The 21,046-nt window shown below is 35.8% G+C and overlaps 1 protein-coding gene across 2 annotated transcripts in view; it reads right to left on the bottom strand.

The window, feature by feature from the left end:
* Window positions 1-21,046, bottom strand: part of DIAPH2 (diaphanous related formin 2) — a 969,789-nt gene that overhangs the window by 481,048 nt on the left and 467,695 nt on the right. For both annotated transcript variants that reach the window (XM_065914818.1, XM_065914819.1), the window contains one exon: window positions 7,926-8,027. In XM_065914818.1, the coding sequence (XP_065770890.1) occupies window positions 7,926-8,027 (102 nt within the window). The remainder of the gene's footprint in view (window positions 1-7,925; window positions 8,028-21,046) is intronic.

The following is a 21,046-nucleotide window of genomic DNA, read 5'->3' as shown; positions in this document are numbered from 1 at the left end:
ATTTACCAAGTGTTTCTGACACTTTATTCTCTACCAGTAAAATGTATTCCTTAAGTCATTCATACATGTTTCAATAAGACAAATGAGACCTTATGTGTAAAACTGCTGTCATGATAGCTGACACAATAGAATCACTCTAAAACAATAGCTATTATTGCTATTATTCTCTTTACTCATTCTCTGAAATTACCCCAAGAAGGTACCATGGTCCCTGACTGTTCTCCAAAACCTGAGATGAAGTTTTCTCATCCATTAAGGAATGTGTGTCACTAGGGCTTGATGAAGAATGGCCTTCAATATCTATTGAGCACTTTGTAAGTACCATGCAGTGCTCCCTTCTGTCAATTTCAACGCATCATATAAATTTTCCACTAGAAATGTTAGCAGTGAAAACATGTTACTGTAAAAATAAAGAGACTTATGGAGGAGGTGAAACTATATGGACTCTCTTAACAGAAGCCACAAGACAGTATGCTTTGATCATACTAATAGAATTTCCTGCAGTCAGAAGTATGAATTTTTATGATCAGAGCAGGGTAGACTGATAGACAATAGCTGAATCTCCATTAGAGGATTTGTCTGTGTAAGGGAATGTCTTAGATAACTGAAGCGGAGAAATCATAAGAAGCACTGAGTGACATCCCCAGCCACAGTTACAATTATTAAAAGACTCATGTCTCGTAAAGGTACTTGAGTGCACCTAAGTGATATAAGGAAATGTAACAAAAACTTGGCTGAAATGTATGTCTGTTTTTCCTTGTGGTCCCTTGCAGCATTTTAGTTGACTGGCATCCTTTGTTTTATAATTCATTCCTTGAAGTGCTCTGGGATGCTGACCAAGGTGTTGTATTATGTAGGGGATTTATTTGTGTTACAAGATACTTGTCTATCAAATCACATCAAGCAACTATCATGTCTTCAGATGAGCTGCACTATATTAAAAAAAAAGTACACTGACAGCTTTAGTGAGAGCAGCCACAAGTTGGTTATTTCCCCAAAGAGTTAGACACAATTTTGTTAATATAATTTGAATTTTATACACTTTACTACCTATGCAGCTGGTGAATATTGATGTTCTGCCAAACTACCATAAGATTCCAGAGAGAAAGAAAAAAGATCCAATGTAACAATCATGTGTGAAGGAGGAGAAAGCAGTCCTATGCCACTCCTGAAGTCATATGTCACTCACTTTTAAGGTGATTTCTATTTTCTTTCATTTTTCACTGCTAAGAAACACATTTTCAACTGCCATCACATGTTAGCATATGTGATCTTCTAATAATTTCAATATATAATATTAAAGATTCATGGGAATTAACATATATTTGTAATAAATACATATTTGTTACAAAAGTGTTTCCCCCGATACCTAAATACTATTGGGACCCAATATACATTGAAATTACAGAATAATTTTGTATCAGTGAATATAACAAAGGTGACATGATGAAGTGACGATAAAGAAGAGTCAATTTAAGTTAGAGAACAGGCAGATCTTCCTATAAAAGTTGTGAGACCTTGAAATGTTTGGAAGCACGGAAATATTTAAAACAAGGACGTCTGTGATTCCCTGTTAAATAAATCATTTTATTATTCTCTTTAGGACATAACCCCCTCCAGAGTAGGTTCTCTATTGCTCACGATTGTACTTTCTGCAATACACCTAGTACTCAGACTGGACAAAATCATCAATACAGGTGCACCTGCTGTATGGAGCCAATGGCAAATGTTTGTATATTAGATGTCAGGAGAGATAAGAGTCATTGGTAATCTGTAAAATGAACCTTTGGAAAAACAGGGTTTTGAAAACTGACTGTATCCCAGAAAAGCAATGATGTGCTCACAGAGAATATTTTCCCCAAATAGAGTTATATGTGGAAATTATGCATCAACAAATATTTACTCATTTTCAGTCTGGAACAGAACATGATAACAATGTTGACCCCAAGAGACACTGAAAGCTCAAAAGAATTACATTAAGAAATGGATAAAGACTTTTCAAAACATCATTCTAACAACTGTCTGAGGCCAAGAACGGCCATTAGAGCGCCTGTAATATGAGACTGTTATTTTAAAGGATTACTGATATATGGATAGGGGAAATGGGTTAATTTTTCATTTTTTAAAATATTTAATGAAAAGCAATCAATAGAAAAACTGACTGACATCCACAGACTTCATCTGAATATTCAGTTTTCAGATGGTTTTGTCTCATTTTATTGTAAAAACTGATGGAAAAAAGCAATCCTGTCACAAAATGGATTATTATGAGAAGTTAACAAAATGAACCAGAATCTGAATATATGGATTTGAGAACACACCATGGTGAGTTTTCTTTTATCTGATCTCACAATTATTAAACCATCTTTTTTTTTTTCAGATAAAAATGAAGGCATATCTAGAAGTAAGAGCTAGCATTCATATTTACAGAAGGAATGAAAATAGAAACAGTCAAGGCATTACATATCAAAACACTGAACACTTTGAATGAAAGCAGATAAAGAAAAATGAAATTTTCCCAATGAATATGCAAACTTGAATAATGATTTAATATTAATGGAACAGAAGAGCTACAATTTTTCCATCCAAACTAACTGCCTTTGATGATGTTTGGGAGAAAAAAAAAAAGTTTTTAAGAATTTCCTTTTCACCTGATTAAGCTATCTTGAATAGAGCTCATAAGCTCTTGGGGGGCTTCAAAAAAATTAAAAAGCAAACTGATTTTATAGCTATAGTTCCAACTACAGGCATAAATCTACTCCTCCCGCCTTCACATATTTATGCAGAAAAAGAAAAAAAATTAACTGTGCTGTCAGCAGTATCACATAATCTTTGCTTTTCATTATAAATGTTTTTATGCACAAGGCTATCTCAACATCTTTTTCTTAGATTATAGCTTTAGAATGTTTTTAATTGAAAAATATGGGTAATTTTGAAGTCAGAAAAACAAAGTACCCATTACTAAGAGAACTAATTATTGCCTTCTTTTTCTTAGAAGATGTGTTACTTTAATAGATACACACAGTATGGGTCTCCATCCACAGTGCAAGACAAGTGGGAATTTCCATAGCTCTAAGGTCTAAGAACAGCTGAGCTGCAAACACACTGGGAAGAGTCTGAAAGCTCCTGCTGGGGGTTCTAACCGGCAGAGTTTTCAAAGATCTGTGTTTTTTCCCCCAGTTCAGGTACAGCACATAATTACAACAATGTACCAAATTCAATTCTGTGGGAGGCAGATTGAAAGACAAGTCAGTAGGACGCTATGCAGCCAATCTACCCCCCTAAAGAAAAGGACTATTGATCCTAGATGGTGTGGGAAGTAACATATCCCTCTTCCCAGGAAACCTGCCTCTAGATACAGGAAAGGTTCCTAGACTTTTTTGTTTCTTTTTTCTTCTCTCTCTCTCTTTTTTTTCTGATTTCTTTTTAATTTATGACATGTGAAAATAAGCAAATCCAATGATATGGTTGATAAAAAACAAAGAGGGAAAGAAAGTTTACAGAAATCTTAGCAGCCCAGTCACTGTCTCAGGTAAGTTTATCTTTTTTCAAAAATTCAAAGCCTGATTCTTCCCTAGACTTGCCAGTTTTACTGTTTTTCTTTTGTTTGATGAGATTTTAGTGAATATTGCAAGAGTAATCGCAATTCTGGCATATGTACATTTCTAACTGATGAGATTTTGTTTTTATCATCCAGGAAGTTATACAATAATGAAAATTCTAAAGGACATTGGCAGGGTGATAGGAGTAAAATTAGGAAACAGTATTTATCACTAGAGAAGGCAAAGAAAGAAAAGGACTCAATAAGGAATCTAAATTCTTCAATGTTCAAGTACCAAACGAATACAGATTTAGGAATAAAAAGAGCCCACTTGATTTTACATTCAAGCTAATACATTCAACAAACATTGGTAAGTATATCATGTGAATTAAATCAATATAATACAGACATTTAAAGAAGTTGTAATCTAGCAGGGGTCATTCAATAAAAAACCTTGCGATTAAACATTTAATTAAAAACCATGATAATTTTGAGAAAGGAAAAGAAAAAAAAGGTGCTCTGAGAGAATTTAATAGGGAGGCCTAGTAAGTAAGTGAGAGCATAATGGGGAGAAAAATTTAAGCAGAGACTCAAAGAATAAGCAGGAGAGAAACAGGCAGGAGTGGGAGTAAGCGGGAGCAGCGTGTGTAATGGTCCAAAGACAGGAAAGAGCATGGTAAATTCAAAAAACAATGCACTGATGCTTTAAGCAGATAAATAATGATGCAACACAAATGTACTTTAGAAATGTCACATCAAGGGCTGTGCCGAGACTAATTTGGAAAAAGGTCAAAAGCATAAGTGGAGAAAACAGACTAAAAGTGTATTATAATGGTTAAGGGAAAGATGATGCTGGCTTGGGTTACAGTAGTAACAGCACAGAAGAGAAGTCAGTAGATCAAATGTATATTTTAGATGCAATTAAGTGTTAATTAATGATCTCTCCTAGATCAGTTTCAATGCATTATTTAAGGTAGCATTCTAATTGCTGTTTCCTGAATAGTAAGTAACTAGAGGTAAGGAAGTAGAAAACAAAAAGAGACTACTCTTTGAAAAAACTCATGCTAGGTAATGAAGAGAAGGCAGTATTTATCATGGACCTCAGGGCTAGTGAAGGGTTTTTTATTCATCCAGCTATCCATTCATATATTTTGGGGCAATGAATGACTTAAGAAGATTCTTATTTCTGAAGAGAAGAGCAGAGTGGAGACTGAGGAACTGAAGAGGCAACAGACAAATAGAACAAAAGTAGGCAGGGGATAATTAATGCCTTACAGAGAGATAAGCAAATTAGTATGTAGTAGACTACTTCACACACACATGCACATGTACACATAGGCACACACCAGTTCACTACAGTTGTTAAAATCACAGTCCATGACATTAGACTGCCTGGGACTAAATTCTGTACCTACTGCTATGTAACTGTGAACAAGGTCCAAAACCTCCCTTGAACTCACTATCCTCATTTGTAACATGGAGTCAACAATAATATCAGTCTCATAGGGCTGTGAGGAATTCACGAGATGGTGCGTGTAAAACACCTAGCATGGCATTGGATATAGTAACACCTCAATACATTCATATTTCTATCCTTAACAACAACAACAATAGTATTAGTCATAATAAATAAAGTATCCCTTTTTCTGAGGTTTGACAGAGAAGAGGTTAACACAAGATATGGGTAGAGATAACAACTGTGGGTAGGAGAGATACTGCTCTAGCACCTATTTGCTTTCTCATTTCCCTGGTAAGAGATCAGGTTGTCTGTAGGTTGAAAAGAATGGGAAGGGGAGTGAGAAAAGACTTGTAGAATATGGTAAGATACGGTATAATCGCTAAAAACAAAAGACCACTGAATTAAGAACAAGTAAAATAACTGCTGAAATGGCAATGAGAGTCCCGCCGAGGTAAAAGCTAAAATGTCATAAAGACACCAATTCAGTTTGCTAAAGAGAACAGGGAGACATAAAGTCAGAGAGTTAGAGGCACAATGAGAATGTGAAGGAGCTCAGATTTTATTCTGTAAACTCTGGGAGACACTGAAGGATTTCAATATGGAAATCACATGATGAATATACATTTTGAAGAAGACTAAACTAATAATTTTGATGGCAGAAGAAAGCAAAAGCAAGACAACAAGATTGGGACCTTTCTCATTTGGGCAGAGGATTCTACAGATGTCCAAAGTTGTCCTAAAAGTAGGCTGTCCATATATTTCCAGGATTAAAAAGTATTTGGACATTTCCACAGAGGAGTGAATTTAATTTCAGCATAGACTTGAAGAAATATATTTGAACATAATTTTTACTTTGAGACCTAAGCTATGCAATTTTTAATCTCAGGCTCATACTTAGTTCTAATAATTATCTTAAAATCCAATAAGCACTTATATACTGGCTACTATATACAAGATACACATGCTTACATATATGGTTAACAGACTAAGTTATATCATTATTTCAAGAAACTTTTTGCTAGATATGAGACTATCTAAACTATATATAGATCAGACAAATTCTGATTGATACTGCCTTAGATAATTTACATAGCATAAACTACTTAGAAATGTCCTTCACTATCTTCCCTATAAACATATAGCTAAGGATGGGGAGAGTAAATAAGAGGACCAGGTGACTTCATGCTAACAGCCCCAGAATTATTTATGATTGCATGCATAAACACAAAATCTCTTTCCTTTCCTATTTTGCTTTGAGTTCAGAAGGTATATTGCTCTTTATGTCCTCAAACTTCATTTCCTCAGTGTAGTACCAAGGATATTCCTCTTGAAGGACTTGCTTGGCAAACTAATACATCTTCCAAGATAAACTGCATTCAGGAAAAAAATGGCTTTGGAGAAACTGCAGTGTACCTACTGTAAAACTCATAACCATCATGACTCAGCTGAATTCTCAGATGGTATATAACCTTGCTTCAATTATAATATGAATTTTAGTAGCTTAAGTTTTAAGTGTCTAGAAAATTTTATTATTTAATATCTGTTAAAGTATTGCTACTTAATAAACAATATCTGGCCAGTTTAGTTAATTTGGTTAATTCAAAAATGAGAGATATAGTTTTTTCAGGTATCTATACATGCTCTATTTCACCCTAAATATACATTCCTGATTTGCTTTTCAAGGATTTGACAGAACCCTCCTACATCAGCATATGCAGTGCTATATCTAATAAACTCTAAATATGGGTAAGCAGTTATTGCATATGTTCAAAAGGAATATTCTCTGTTCTATCTATCTATCACATTTTGACTTTAAACAGGATTTTTAAATTGCAGAGTGCCAATCAGATCGAATCAAATGTATTACTATTAAAGAGGTTATAAACTATTCTGGATTAAGCAGAATATTTGACTATTAAGTGCAATGGTAAATTTTAAGTCTTAGTATGCAGATGGAAAATGGTCAGAGAGCCAAGGTAAAACTGAAAGCTGTAATAGAACTATTTATTCATATGAGACCAAACTTGAATTAAACACAGTCAAAAATAGCTTTTCTCTAGGAAATTAAATAAATCATCATACCCACCAACTTTTTCTCAATTATTTGAATAGCAGTTTTGAGAAAAGCTTGAAACATATATATATATATATACACACACACACACACATATATATACACATATAGATATACAAATATATATACATACATATATATATGTGTGTGTATATATATATATATATATAAAATGCTATAGTTTTAATACATAATCTACACCTAGTCTTATTTTATACCCTTTAAAATGAAGAGGAGATAAGAAAACATAATTCAAAAAGAAAAAACATAATTCATTTCAGTAATTATTTAACCACACTAAAGCACGAAATGTATTTAAGAAATTTTATTTCCAGCTGAAACTGTGTATTTAATGGTTTTAATCAATTAATGAAACTCTACGGGAAATCTAAAAATTTTTGTCTTTTTTCTGATACAATATATACCATTCGAAAGAGACTCTAGAATATTTCTAATTATCTATAACAGTTTTCATCTTTCTACCCTTAAGAAGCCTAACTTTATTAAAAAGCCAAATTCTAATAGCAAGATCTAAATAGAAGGAAAAATAGTCAATACAATAACGTGTTATTTTTATATATTAATACTAATATCAGCATTGATATAGAGGAAGATCCCTGAGATGTTGTGAGGTATTTCATAATGTAGATCTTAACTTCTTTATTTTTCAATAATATTATAAGTAATAAGGTTTGTTTTTCCTTCTGACAGTCAATGTTACATAAGTCATACAGTTATACGGTAGAAAAAATATATATATAAGCAATTGAAATGTCTCCCCCTCATCCGACCCGTTTCCGTTAAGGGTTACCTCCAAGCTGAGCCTGTGGGCCCTTAGGCTAGATGCTTACCACAACTCCAAACTGTTCAGGTTCACAGAGGTCATCATATTCATTCTTCAGCTCTGCTAGTTCATTGAGTACCTTCTGCTCAGGAAGATGCTTTACAAGGTTCTAAAAAGAAATAAAAGCATAACAGTTTAGTATTTCATTATTAGGATTATAAAAGATACATTAACAACTATAAAAGTGATTAACTAGTATAGTGGATAAATTTCTGATTGTGCTTCTGTCACAGTACCAGTGTATCTTCCCCTTCACCCAAAAACTTAACCAAAAAACAGCTACAATTTAATGTGAATAAATATATAGAAGTGTTTGGTTTCTCTGCACTATAGTATATAAATGTTAAATTAAAAAATCATATGACAATAAATAACATTACAAAATTGACTGACTTTCTAGGTCTTAAACACATACCATAATTTTAAGATTTATTTCCTGTCATGATAATTATTCAATATATAAAAAAACAGAAAAATACTATGTAGAATTTACTCATGTGCAGTAATAATAATCATCAACTATACTCTTCAATATTGGCAAAATTTGGAATCATTTTCAGTCTTACGAACCACATCAAGCCTATAAAAATAATCTCCCATTATTTATAATATCTGTATTTTTTTCCTATCCTGCTCTTCTATGTGATTTCCAATTTCTAAAACAATTTTCCAGGAAAGAAGCCTAGCTTTGGCCCCTACAGTCCACACATCATTTTCCCAGCTATTTCATCTTGACCACCTCAAAGTTGGCCACATCATAGTCCAATACTGAGTCTGAGGGACAAGTATGGACCCAATTTAAAACTATCTTTCAGATAAAACTGTTAAAACCATCTTTCCGATATCTTTCAGATAGTTCACTTAAAAACTCTCTTTCAGAACAACTTCAATATATACACACACACAAACACACACACACACACAAATGCACACATATACACACACATACAATGTGTATGTGTGCTAGTCGCTCAGTTGTGCCTGACTCTTTGCAACCCTGTGGACTGTAGCGTATCAGGCTCCTCTGTCCACAGGATGCCCCAGGCAAGAATACTGGTGTGGACTGCCATTCCTGTCACTGTGAGGATAATGCCGAGATGCAAAAGGGAATGGCTGATGCCAGGGTGAGCAATGGGGATCCTGTTCTCCAGAATTCAGAAATGTGCATTCTGGTTGGTTTGGTAGATGCTTGCCTTGGTTTTAAAACTCTCTGGTTGCAGTAGGTTTCCCTAATGGCATCTCTTAGAAGCTTTAAACAGGCAGAAACACCTCTACTGCCTTTTGGAACCAGACAACTAAGGAAATAAGTGTCAGATCTAGGTGACACTCAAGGTAAAGAACCCACCTGCCAATTCAGGAGACATAAGAGATGCTGGTTCAATCCCTGGGTCAGGAAGATCCCCTAGGAGGAGGGCATGGCAACCCACTCCAGTATTATTGCCTGGAGAATCCTCATGGACAGCGAAGCCTGATGGGCTACAGTCCATGGGGTCACAAAGAGTCAGACATGACTGAAGCAATGTAGCCTGCATTATCAGATCACTGGCTGACTGAAGAGATAATGAAACCCAAAAACTAGAGTGACCACACACAAGGAATACCGTCCTCAGGAAACAAAAATCAGCTGTCTTTAAGGAGTGGCATAATTAGAGTCCCAAAGTTATAATATATTCAAATCTCCAGTTCTCAACAAAAGTATTACAAAGCATGAGAAGAAACAAGAAAGCATGCCCTTGTAGGGAAAAAAGAATTTTGACAGAAAGAATTCTGGAAGAAGTTCAGAATTTAAAGTTATAAATCAAAAATATTAGATAAACTGTTTTAAACATGCTCAATGAGCTAAAGGAAACTATGCACAAATAACGAAAGGAAAATAATATTATGAATAGAATAATAAAGACATAGAAATTACAAAAAGGAATCCAACAGAAATTCTGAAAGTGAAAAGTACCGATAACTGAAATTGAAAATTGACTCTATAGGAGTACATATGGGCACCGGAGAAGGCAATGGCACCCCACTCTAGTGTCCTTGCCTGGAAAATCCCATGGATGATGGAGCCTGGTGGGCTGCCGTCTATAGGGTCACAGAGTTGGACGTGACTGAAGTGACTTAGCAGCAGCAGCAGCAGCAGATATGGGCAGGCAGAGGAAAGGATCAATGAACGTGAAGGTAAGGAAACATATTATTAGGTTGAAGGAACAGAAAGATAAAAGAATGAAGAAAAATAAACAAAGCATGAGGGATCTGTGGGACACCAAGCATACCAACATGAATATCACAGGATTACCAAAAGAGAAAGAGAAGAAAAACTATTTGAATAAATAATGATTGAAAACTTTCCAAATCTGATGAAATATGTAAATACACACACCTAAGAAGCTCATTAACTCCAAGTAGGACATCAAGGAACTATGAGACACTTTCTAATCAAAATGTCAAATGTAGAAAATGATAATTTTTAGGGCAGTAACAGAGAAGTGAATTGTCACATTTAAGGAATTCTCAATAGGATTATTATATGATTTCTCCCATTGGAGTCAAAAGGTAGTGGGATAAAATAAGTGCTGAAATAAAACACCATCAACAAGAATTTTATACCCACAAAAACCATCCTCTAAAAATGAAAAACTAACCTAACCCTCTTTTGTAAATAAAGTTTTATTGAAACACTCAAAAAAAAAAACAAAAAAAGAATGAAAAACTAAGACATTTCCAAATTAACAATAACAACAACAGCAACAAGAAAAGAGATAATTTATCACTAGCAAGCCTGTTCTGTCCCCAAATGCTAAAGGGCAGTAAACAAAATTATGTCTCAATTATACCTCAATAAAACAAGCAAATAAATAAACAAACATACTGCTATATGCAGTCTACATGTTTTCAATAAAAAGATGCAAAGTGATTGAAAGTAAAACCATGGGAAAAAATATGGCATGTATATAGTAGCTGAAAAAAAAATTGAGGTATCTATATTATTGTCAAATTAAAATTGTCACTTTAAATCACAAAAAGGTCACAAGAGACAAGGATATTATATATTATTAAAAGTTTCAACCCATCAAGAAGATATAATTATTATGAACATATTCCTATCCAAAATACATGAAGTAAAAATTGACAGAGTTGAAGAAAGAAACAGACAGATCTAAAATAATACTTGGAATGCAGGGGTGATTTAACATATAAAAATATGATGATCTTTTACTTTTATCTAGTTTGTTTCACTTTTTCTATTTTATATTCAGTGCTCCCATTTAGTTTTTGTTCTCCAATCTGTCCATCTCTCACTTTTTTTTTATGTTCTTTTTCAAGCTTTTATCAATTGCAAGTAAAAAAGCTTTTGTATACATATACAAAATATGTATAATATATATATTTTAGAAAACTTATGATTTTTTGCCTAACTAAAAAAATTATGACATTTTGACTCCACTTTGACTTAGTATGAATAGAATGATAGATTTCTAATTAAAAAATAGATATACAACAAGCAACAAAGGTTTACTGTATAGCATAGGGAACTATAGTCAATATTTTGCAATAACCTATGATAGAAAATAATTTCAAAAATAATACATGTGTACTTGGATAACTGAATCAATTTGCTGTGCACCTGAAACACTGTGTCAACTAAACGTCAATGAAAAATATATGTATTACAAAAAAACAAGCAAGCCGAAACTTTAATTTTTGTGACTTAATTATATTTTGGGTGGGAAAATTGTGCAAAGCTATTTGCACTTTTAATCTTTTGCCACTTTTTTCCCCCATATTGAACTCATTCAACCTAAAAAATACAGGAAAAAAGTGTAGGAAGGAATCTGGCCAAGCTAAAATCACATGGTCTCTAATTCTTTTACTATGTGAACCTTCAGTAATGCAGATTTATATCATCCAGTGAGTAAACATCCTATTTTGTAGAATGTCTAAAAATAGTGTTTATTTCTCTTTGTCCAAAAACAAACGAAAGATCAACCAATGTAATATGCCGCATTAATAGAATAAAGGGAAAACATCTCATATGATCATTTCTACTAATACATTAAAAGCATTTGATAAAATCCAACACATATTTGTGAGAAAAAAAATGCACTTTAAACTAGGAATAAAAGTAAACTTTCACAACATGATAAAGACCATATAAAAAGATGTTGTCAAAAAAAAAAGATGTTGTCACAGTTAACATACTCAATAGTAAAAGACTGAAATCATATCTGTTAAGAACAGGAACAAGGCAAGGGTGAATGCTTACAACACATCTATCCATCATAGTACTAACCAGAGCAATTAGACAAGAAAGAGAAATAAAAGGCATTAAAATTAGAAAATTAAAAATATTGTCTCTGTTTACAGATGATGATTTTATATGAAGAAAACACTAAATAATCCAACAAAAAACTGAAAGAGCTAATAAATGAATTCAGCAAAGTTTCAGGATACTTAATCAGCATGCAAAAATCAGTTGTATTTCTGTGCACTATAATCTGAAAGGAAATTAAGAAAACAATTCCATTTACAATAGCATTTTTTAAAGCACCTATAATGAGATACCATTTCTACAATGCCCACTAGAATGGCTATTGTCCAAAAAGTGGGAAATAAAAACTGTTGGTAAGGATGTATTAAAATTGGAACCCTTATGCATTGCTGGTTGGAATGTAAAACGGCACCAGCACTGTGGAAAACAGCTTGGTGGTTTCTTAAAAATTAAAAACAGGGGGGAGGAGCCAAGATGGCGGAGGAGTAGGACGGGGAGACCACTTTCTCTCCTACAAATTCATCAAAAGAATAACTGAACGCAGAGCAAACTTCACAAAACAACTTCTGATCGCTAGCTGAGGTCACCAGGCGCCCAGAAAAACATCCCATTGTCTTCGAAAGGAGGTAGGACAAAATATAAAAGATAAAAAGTGAGACAAAAGAGCTAAGGACGGAGATCCGTCCCGGGAAGGGACTTAATAGAGGACGTTCCCAGACACCGGGAAACCCTCACCCTGGCAGGCCTGGGGGAAGTGTTTGAATCTCAGAGGGCAACCTAACTGGGGGAGAAACAATAAATAAAACCCACAGATTACAAGCCTAAAAGCAACTCCCAGCAGAAAAGTACCCCAGACGACCGCATCGGCGACCAGCAAGTGGGGGCAGAACGGAGAGGAGCGGCAGCATTACTTGGGGCAGGGTCCGGCCTGAGTGCCCTGAGGGACAAGCGGAGGGAGCTTTTGTGAGTTCCCAGCTTGAACTGTGGGAGAGCAAAAGAGAGAGAAAATTAACCGGCCCGAAAACACTGCCGGCCGTTCGCAGAACAAAGGGACCGAGATTCTGGATGGTCGACATCCGTCGGAAGGGTCGTGGTGAGACACAGGGCGCAGACACCCGACCTGCGCGGGCGGGGACTGGGGCTGGGGACGCGGAGGGCGGAAGGCGCACGCACCAGACTGGCGCCAGCGGAGTCTGAGACTGGGACCGCGGAAGGGAGTGGGCGTGCGCACCCGGGGAGAGTGCGCCCATCAAGCCCCTGGCTGCCTGGACCGCTCTTACAGGGAAGGCACAAAGAGCAGGCGCAGCTTTCTGTTCCGACCTTCTGCGGAACACCCGAGGGCTGGAACCACGCGCAGGGCCGGGTGCACTCCATAGAGAGCAGCCGGAGCCTGAGCAGCGCCGGCCCCTCCCCGCAGCGCCAGCCCCGCCCTGCAGCGCGAGGAAACTCGCTACCTGAATAAGAGTCCACCTCCGCCCGCCTATGTCAGGGCGGAAATTAGGCCCTGAAGATACGGCAAACAGAAGCCAAATAAACAAAGGGAACCGATTCAGAAGGAACTGGTGCAACAGATTAAAATCCCTGTAGGAAACACTGACTACACCGCAAGGGGCCTGTAGATATCGAGAAGTGTAAGCTGGAACGAGGAGCTATCTGAAACTGAGCCAAACCCACACTGACTGCAACAGCTCCAGAGAAATTCCTAGATATATTTTTACTTTTTTTTTTTTTTTAAGTAAGAAAAAATAAAAAAAAATTATTTATTTTTTATTTTTTCTCTTTTATTTTCCTTTAAAATTCCCTATTACTCCCCCATTACTCCTTAACTTTCATTTTCATAAATTCTTATGATTTTTTTACTTAGGGAAAATTTTGTTTCCTCTTTTTTTTTCTCTTCTTTTTTTTTCTTTTTTTTTTTTCGCTTCTTCTATTTTCTATTTTTCTTTTCCTCTTATTTCTTTTAAAGTCCTCTAGTACTCCTCTACTACTCCTTAATTTTTCATTTTCAATACACTATAACCTTACAAAGAAGAAAGGAAAAAAAAGAAAAGTCCTATTTTTAAACCAAACCTCATATATATTTCTATAATTTTTGGGGGGGTGTTTTTGTTTTTGTTTTTAATATAGTATTTTTAAGAGTCTAACCTCTACTCTAGATTTTTAATTTTTGTTCTTCAGTATATGATATAAACCGTGAACATTTAAGAATCCAAATATCAGTTTCCATTTTTATTCAGGAGTGTGTTGATTATTCTCTCCCAATCTTGACTCTCTGGTTTCTACCTCAGAACACCTATTTCCTCCTTTCCCCTTCTCTTCCCAATCCAATTCTGTGAATCTTTGTGGGTGTCTGGGCTACAGAGAACACTCTAGGAACAGACAACTGCGTAGATCTGTCTCTCTCCTCTTGAGTCTCCCTTTGTTTCCTCCTGCTCATCTATATTTCCCTCCTCCCTGTCCTCTTCTTCACGTAACTCTGTGAACCTCTCTGGGAGTCCCTAACAGGGGAGAATCTTTTCGCCATTAACATAGAAGTTTTACTATGAGTGCTGTATAGTTGGAGAAGTCCTGAGACTACAGGAAGAATGAAACTGAAATCCAGAGGCAGGAGATTTAAGCCCAAAACCTGAGAACACCAGAAAACTCCTGACTACATGGAACTTTAAGTAATAAGAGACCGTCCAAAAGCCTCCATACCTACACTGAAACCAACCACCACCCAAGAGCCAACAAGTTTTAGAGCAAGACATACCATGCAAATTCCCCAGCAACGCAGGAACATAGCCCTGAAAGTCAACAAACAGACTGCCCAAAGTCACAACTAACACACAGACCCATCTCAAAACTCATTACTGGAAACTCCATTGCTCTCCAAAGAGAAGAAATCGAGTTCCACGCTCCAGAACACTGACACAAGCTTCCCTAACCAGGAAACCTTGACAAGCCAACCGTCCAACCCCACCCACCAGGTAAAAACTCCACAATAAAAAGGAACCACAGACCTCCAGAATACAGAAAGCCCATTCCAGACACAGCAATCTAAACAAGATGAAAAGGCAGAGAAATACCCAACAGGTAAAGGAACATGACAAGTGTCCACCAAGTCAAACAAAAGAGGAGGAGATAGGGAATCTACCTGAAAAAGAATTTAGAATAATGATAATAAAAATGATCCAAAATCTTGAAAACAAAATGGAGTTACAGATAAATAGCCTGGAGACAAAGATTGAAAAGATGCAAGAAATGTTTAATAAAGACCTAGAAGAAATAAAAGAGTCAATTAAAAATGAATAATGCAATGAATGAGATCAAAAACACTCTGGAGGGAACCAAGAGTAGAATAACGGAGACAGAAGATAGGATAAGTGAGGTAGAAGATAGAATGGTGGAAATAAATGAAGCAGAGAGGAAAAAAGAAAAAAGGATCAAAAGAAATGAGGACAACCTCAGGGACCTCTGGGACAATGTGAAACGCCCCAACATTCGAATTATAGTAGTCCAAGAAGAAGAAGACAAAAAGAAAGGCCATGAGAAAATACTCGAGGAGATAATAGCTGAAAACTTCCCTAAGATGGGGAAGGAAATAGTCACCCAAGTACAAGAAACCCAGAGAGTCCCAAACAGGATAAACCCAAGGCGAAACACTCCAAGACACATATTAATCAAATTAACAAAGATCAAACACAAAGAACAAATACTAAAAGCAGCAAGGGAGAAACAACAAATAACACACAAAGGGATTCCCATAAGGATAACAGCTGATCTATCAATAGAAACCCTCCAGGCCAGAAGGGAATGGCAGGACATAATGAAAGTAATGAAAGAGAATAATCTACAACCTAGATTACTGTACCCGGCAAGGATCTCATTCAGATATGAAGGAGAATTCAAAAGCTTTACAGACAAGCAAAAGCTGAGAGAATTCAGCACCACCAAACCAGCTCTTCAACAAATGCTAAAGGATCTTCTCTAGACAGGAAATGCAGAAAGGTTGTATAAACGTGAACCCAAAACAACAAAGTAAATGGCAACGGGACCACACCTATCAATAATTACCTTAAATGTAAATGGGTTGAATGCCCCAACCAAAAGACAAAGACTGGCTGAATGGATACAAAAACAAGACCCCTATATATGCTGTCTACAAGAGACCCATCTCAAAACAAGAGACACATACAGACTAAAAGTGAAGGGCTGGAAAAAAATATTTCACGCAAATGGAGAACAAAAGAAAGCAGGAGTCCCAATACTCATATCAGATAAAATAGACTTCCAAATAAAGGATGTGAAAAGAGACAAAGAAGGATACTACATAATGATCAAAGGATCAATCCAAGAAGAAGATATAACAATTATAAATATATATGCACCCAACATAGGAGCACTGCAATATGTACGGCAAACGCTAACGTGTATGAAAGAGGAAATTGATAGTAAGACAATAATAGTGGGAGACTTTGAAACCCCACTCACAACTATGGATAGATCAACTAAACAGAAAATCAACAAGGAAACACAAACCTTAAATGATACAATGGACCAGCTAGACCTAATTGATATCTATAGGACATTTCACCCCAAAACAAATAATTTCACCTTTTTCTAAAGTGCACACGGAACCTTCTGCAGAATAGATCACATCCTGGGCCATAAATCTGGTCTTGGAAAATTCAAAAAAATTGAAATCATTCCAGTCATCTTTTCTGACCACAGTGCAGTAAGATTAAATCTCAATTACAGGAAAAAAAATTGTTAAAAATTCAAACATATGGAGGCTAAATAACACGCTTCTGAACAACCAACAAATCATAGAAGAAATCAAAAAAGAAATCAAAATATGCATAGAAATGAATGAAAATGAAAACACAACAACCCAGAACCTATGGGACACTGTAAAAGCAGTGCTAAGGGGAAGGTTCATAGCATTACAGGCTTACATCAAGAAACAAGAAAAAAGCCAAATAAATAACCTAACTCTACACCTAAAGCAATTAGAGAAGGAAGAAATGAAGAACCCCAGGGTTAGCAGAAGAAAAGAAATCTTAAAAATTAGGGTAGAAGTAAATGCAAAAGAAACTAAAGAGACCATAGCAAAAATCAACAAAGCTAAAAGCTGATTTTTTGAAAAAATAAACAAAATTGACAAACCACTAGCAAGACTCATTAAGAAACAAAGAGAGAAGAACCAAATTAACAAAATAAGAAATGAAAAGGGTGAGATCACAACAGAGAACACTGAAATACAAAGGATCATAAGAGACTACTACCAGCAGCTCTATGCCAATAAAATGGACAACTTGGATGAAATGGACAAATTCTTAGAAAAGTATAACTTTCCAAAACTGAACCAGGAAGAAATAGAAGATCTTAACAGAACCATCACAAGCAAGGAAATCGAAACTGTAATCAAAAATCTTCCAGCAAACAAAAGCCCAGGACCAGATGGCTTCACAGCTGAATTCTACCAAAAATTTAGAGAAGAGCTAACACCTATTTTACTCAAACTCTTCCAGAAAATTGCAGAAGAAGGTAAACTTCCAAACTCATTCTATGAGACCACCATCACCCTAATTCCAAAACCAGACAAAGATGCCACAAAATAGGAAAACTACAGGCCAATATCATTGATGAACATAGATGCAAAAATCCTTAACAAAATTCTAGCAAACAGAATCCAACAGCATATTAAAAAAATCATACACCATGACCAAGTGGGCTTTATCCCAGGAATGCAAGGATTCATTAATATCCGCAAGTCAATCAATGTAATACACCACATTAACAAATTGAAAGATAAAAACCATATGATTATCTCAATAGATGCAGAGAAAGCCTTTGACAAAATTCAACATCCATTTATGATTAAAACTCTCCAGAAAGCAGGACTAGAGGGAACATATCTCAACATAATAAAAGCTATGTATGACAAACCCACAGCAAGCATCACCCTCAATGGTGAAAAATTGAAAGCATTTCCCCTGAAATCAGGAACAAGACAAGGATACCCACTCTCACCACTACTATTCAACATGGTGTTGGAAGTTTGGGCCACAGCAATCAGAGCAGAAAAAAAGTAAAAGGAATCCAGATAGGAAAAGAAGAAATGAAACTCTCGCTGTTTGCAGATGACATGATACTCTACATAGAAAACCCTAAAGACTCTTCCAGAAAATTACTAGAGCTAATCAATGAATATAGTAAAGTTGCAGGATATAAAATTAACACACAGAAATCCCTTGCATTCCTATATACTAACAATGAAAAAACAGAAAGAGAAATTAAGAAAACAATACCATTCACCATTGCAACAAAAAGAATAAAATACTTAGGAGTATATCTACCTAAAGAAACAAAAGACCTATACATAGAAAACTATAAAACACTGATGAAAGAAATCAAAGAGGACACAAACAGATGGAGAAACATACCGTGTTCATGGATTGGAAGAATCAATATTGTCAAAATGGCTATTCTACCCAAAGCAATCTATAGATTCAATGCAATCCCTATCAAGCTACCAACGGTATTTTTCACAGAACTAGAACAAATAATTTCACAATTTGTATGGAAATACAGAAAACCACGAATAGCCAAAGCAATCTTGAGAAAGAAGAATGGAACTGGAGGAATCAACCTGCCTGACTTCAGACTCTACTACAAAGCCAGAGTCATCAAGACTGTATGGTACTGGCACAAAGACAGAAATATAGATCAATGGAACAGAATAGAAAGCCCAGAGATAAATCCACGAACCTATGGACACCTTATCTTTGACAAAGGAGGGAAAGATATACAATGGAAAAAAGACAACCTCTTTAACAAGTGGTGCTGGGAAAACTGGTCAACCACTTGTAAAAGAATGAAACTAGAACACTTTCTAACACCAGACACAAAAATAAACTCAAAATGGATTAAAGATCTAAATGGAAGACCAGAAACTCTAAAACTCCTAGAGGAGAACATAGGCAAAACACTCTCCGACATAAATCTCAGCAGGATCTCTATGACCCACCTCCCAGAATATTGGAAATAAAAGCAAAACTAAACAAATGGGACCTAATGAAACTTAAAATCTTCTGCACTACAAAGGAAACTATAAGTAAGGTGAAAAGACAGCCCTCAGATTGGGAGAAAATAATAGCAAATGAAGAAACAGACAAAGGATTAATCTCAAAAATATACAAGCAACTCCTGAAGCTCAATTCCAGAAAAATAAATGACCCAATGAAAAAATGGGCCAAAGAACTAAACAGACATTTCTCCAAAGAAGACATACAGATGGCTAACAAACACATGAAAAGATGCTCCACATCACTCATTATTAGAGAAATGCAAATCAAAACCACAATGAGGTACCATTACATGCCAGTCAGGATGGCTGCTATCCAAAAGTCTACAAGCAATAAATGCTGGAGAGGGTGTGGAGAAAAGGGAACCCTCTTACACTGTTGGTGGGAATGCAAACTAGTACAGCCACTATGGAAAACAATGTGGAGATTTCTTAAAAAACTGGAAATAGAACTGCCACATGACCCAGCAATCCCACTCCTGGGCATACACACCAAGGAAACCAGATCTGAAAGAGACACGTGCACCTCAATGTTCATCGCAGCACTGTTTATAATAGCCAGGACATGGAAGCAGCCTAGATGCCCATCCGCAGATGAATGGATAAGGAAGCTGTGGTACATATACACCATGGAATATTACTCAGCCATTAAAAAGAATTCATTTGAATCAGTTCTAATGAGATGGATGAAACTGGAGCCCATTATACAGAGTGAAGTAAGCCAGAAAGATAAAGAACATTACAGCATACTAACACATATATATGGAATTTAGAAAGATGGTAATGATAACCCTATATGCAAAACAGAAAAAGAGACACAGAAGTACAGAACAGACTTTTGAACTCTGTGGGAGAAGGTGAGGGTGGGATGTTTCGAAAGAACAGCATGTATGTTATCTATGGTGCAACAGATCACTAGCCCAGGTGAGATGCATGAAACGAGTGCTCGGGCCTGGTGCACTGGGAGGACCCATAGGAGTCGGGTGGAGAGGGAGGTGGGAGGGGGGATCGGGATGGGGAATACGTGTAACTCTATGGCTGATTCCTGTCAATGTATGACAAAACCCACTGAAATGTGAAGTAATTAGCCTCCAACTAATAAAATAAAATTAAAAAAAAAATTAAAAACAGAATTAACCATGTGATCCCACAATTCCATCTTGGGTATGTAGCAAAAAGAACTGAAAACAGCATCTCAAACAGTTATGTGTATACAAATGTTCATAGCATTGTTATTCAATAGCGAGGAGGCAGAAACAACCTACTTTTTCATCAACAGATATATTGATAAATGTGGTATATACATACAGCAAAATATTATTCACTAGAAAAAGGAAGTTTTGATCCACGCTAAAACACTGATGAATCTTGAGAATTTTACGTTTAATGAAATAAGATAAACAAAAAAAGACAAATAGTGTATGAACCCACTGACCTAGAATAGATTCTTAGACACAATAGAAAAGAGGTTACAAGGGGCTGGGGGCAGCGGGGAATGGGGAGTTACTGCTTAAAAGGATAGATTTTCTGTGTGGGATAATGAAAAAATTCTGGAAATAGTGGTGATGTTTGAACAACAATTTAAATATAGTTAACACCAGTTAAACTGTATATTTAAAAACAGGTTAAATAGTACACTATATATTATAAATGTTTCCAAATTTAAATTAAAAAAAAAAAGAGTAGGCAATATATAACCTTATATGTCCCATGGAAAACAACTGTATCTCAATCTACTTTTAAGTAGATTTGGTCTCTATTTATCTTTACTCTCCTCCCACTAATTTTGCGTTTC

Source organism: Muntiacus reevesi, chromosome X, assembly GCF_963930625.1.
Source record: "Muntiacus reevesi chromosome X, mMunRee1.1, whole genome shotgun sequence".
Taxonomy (NCBI): domain Eukaryota; kingdom Metazoa; phylum Chordata; class Mammalia; order Artiodactyla; family Cervidae; genus Muntiacus; species Muntiacus reevesi.
Note: the sequence above shows the minus strand (reverse complement) of the source record. Positions and strands in the feature narration are given on the sequence as shown.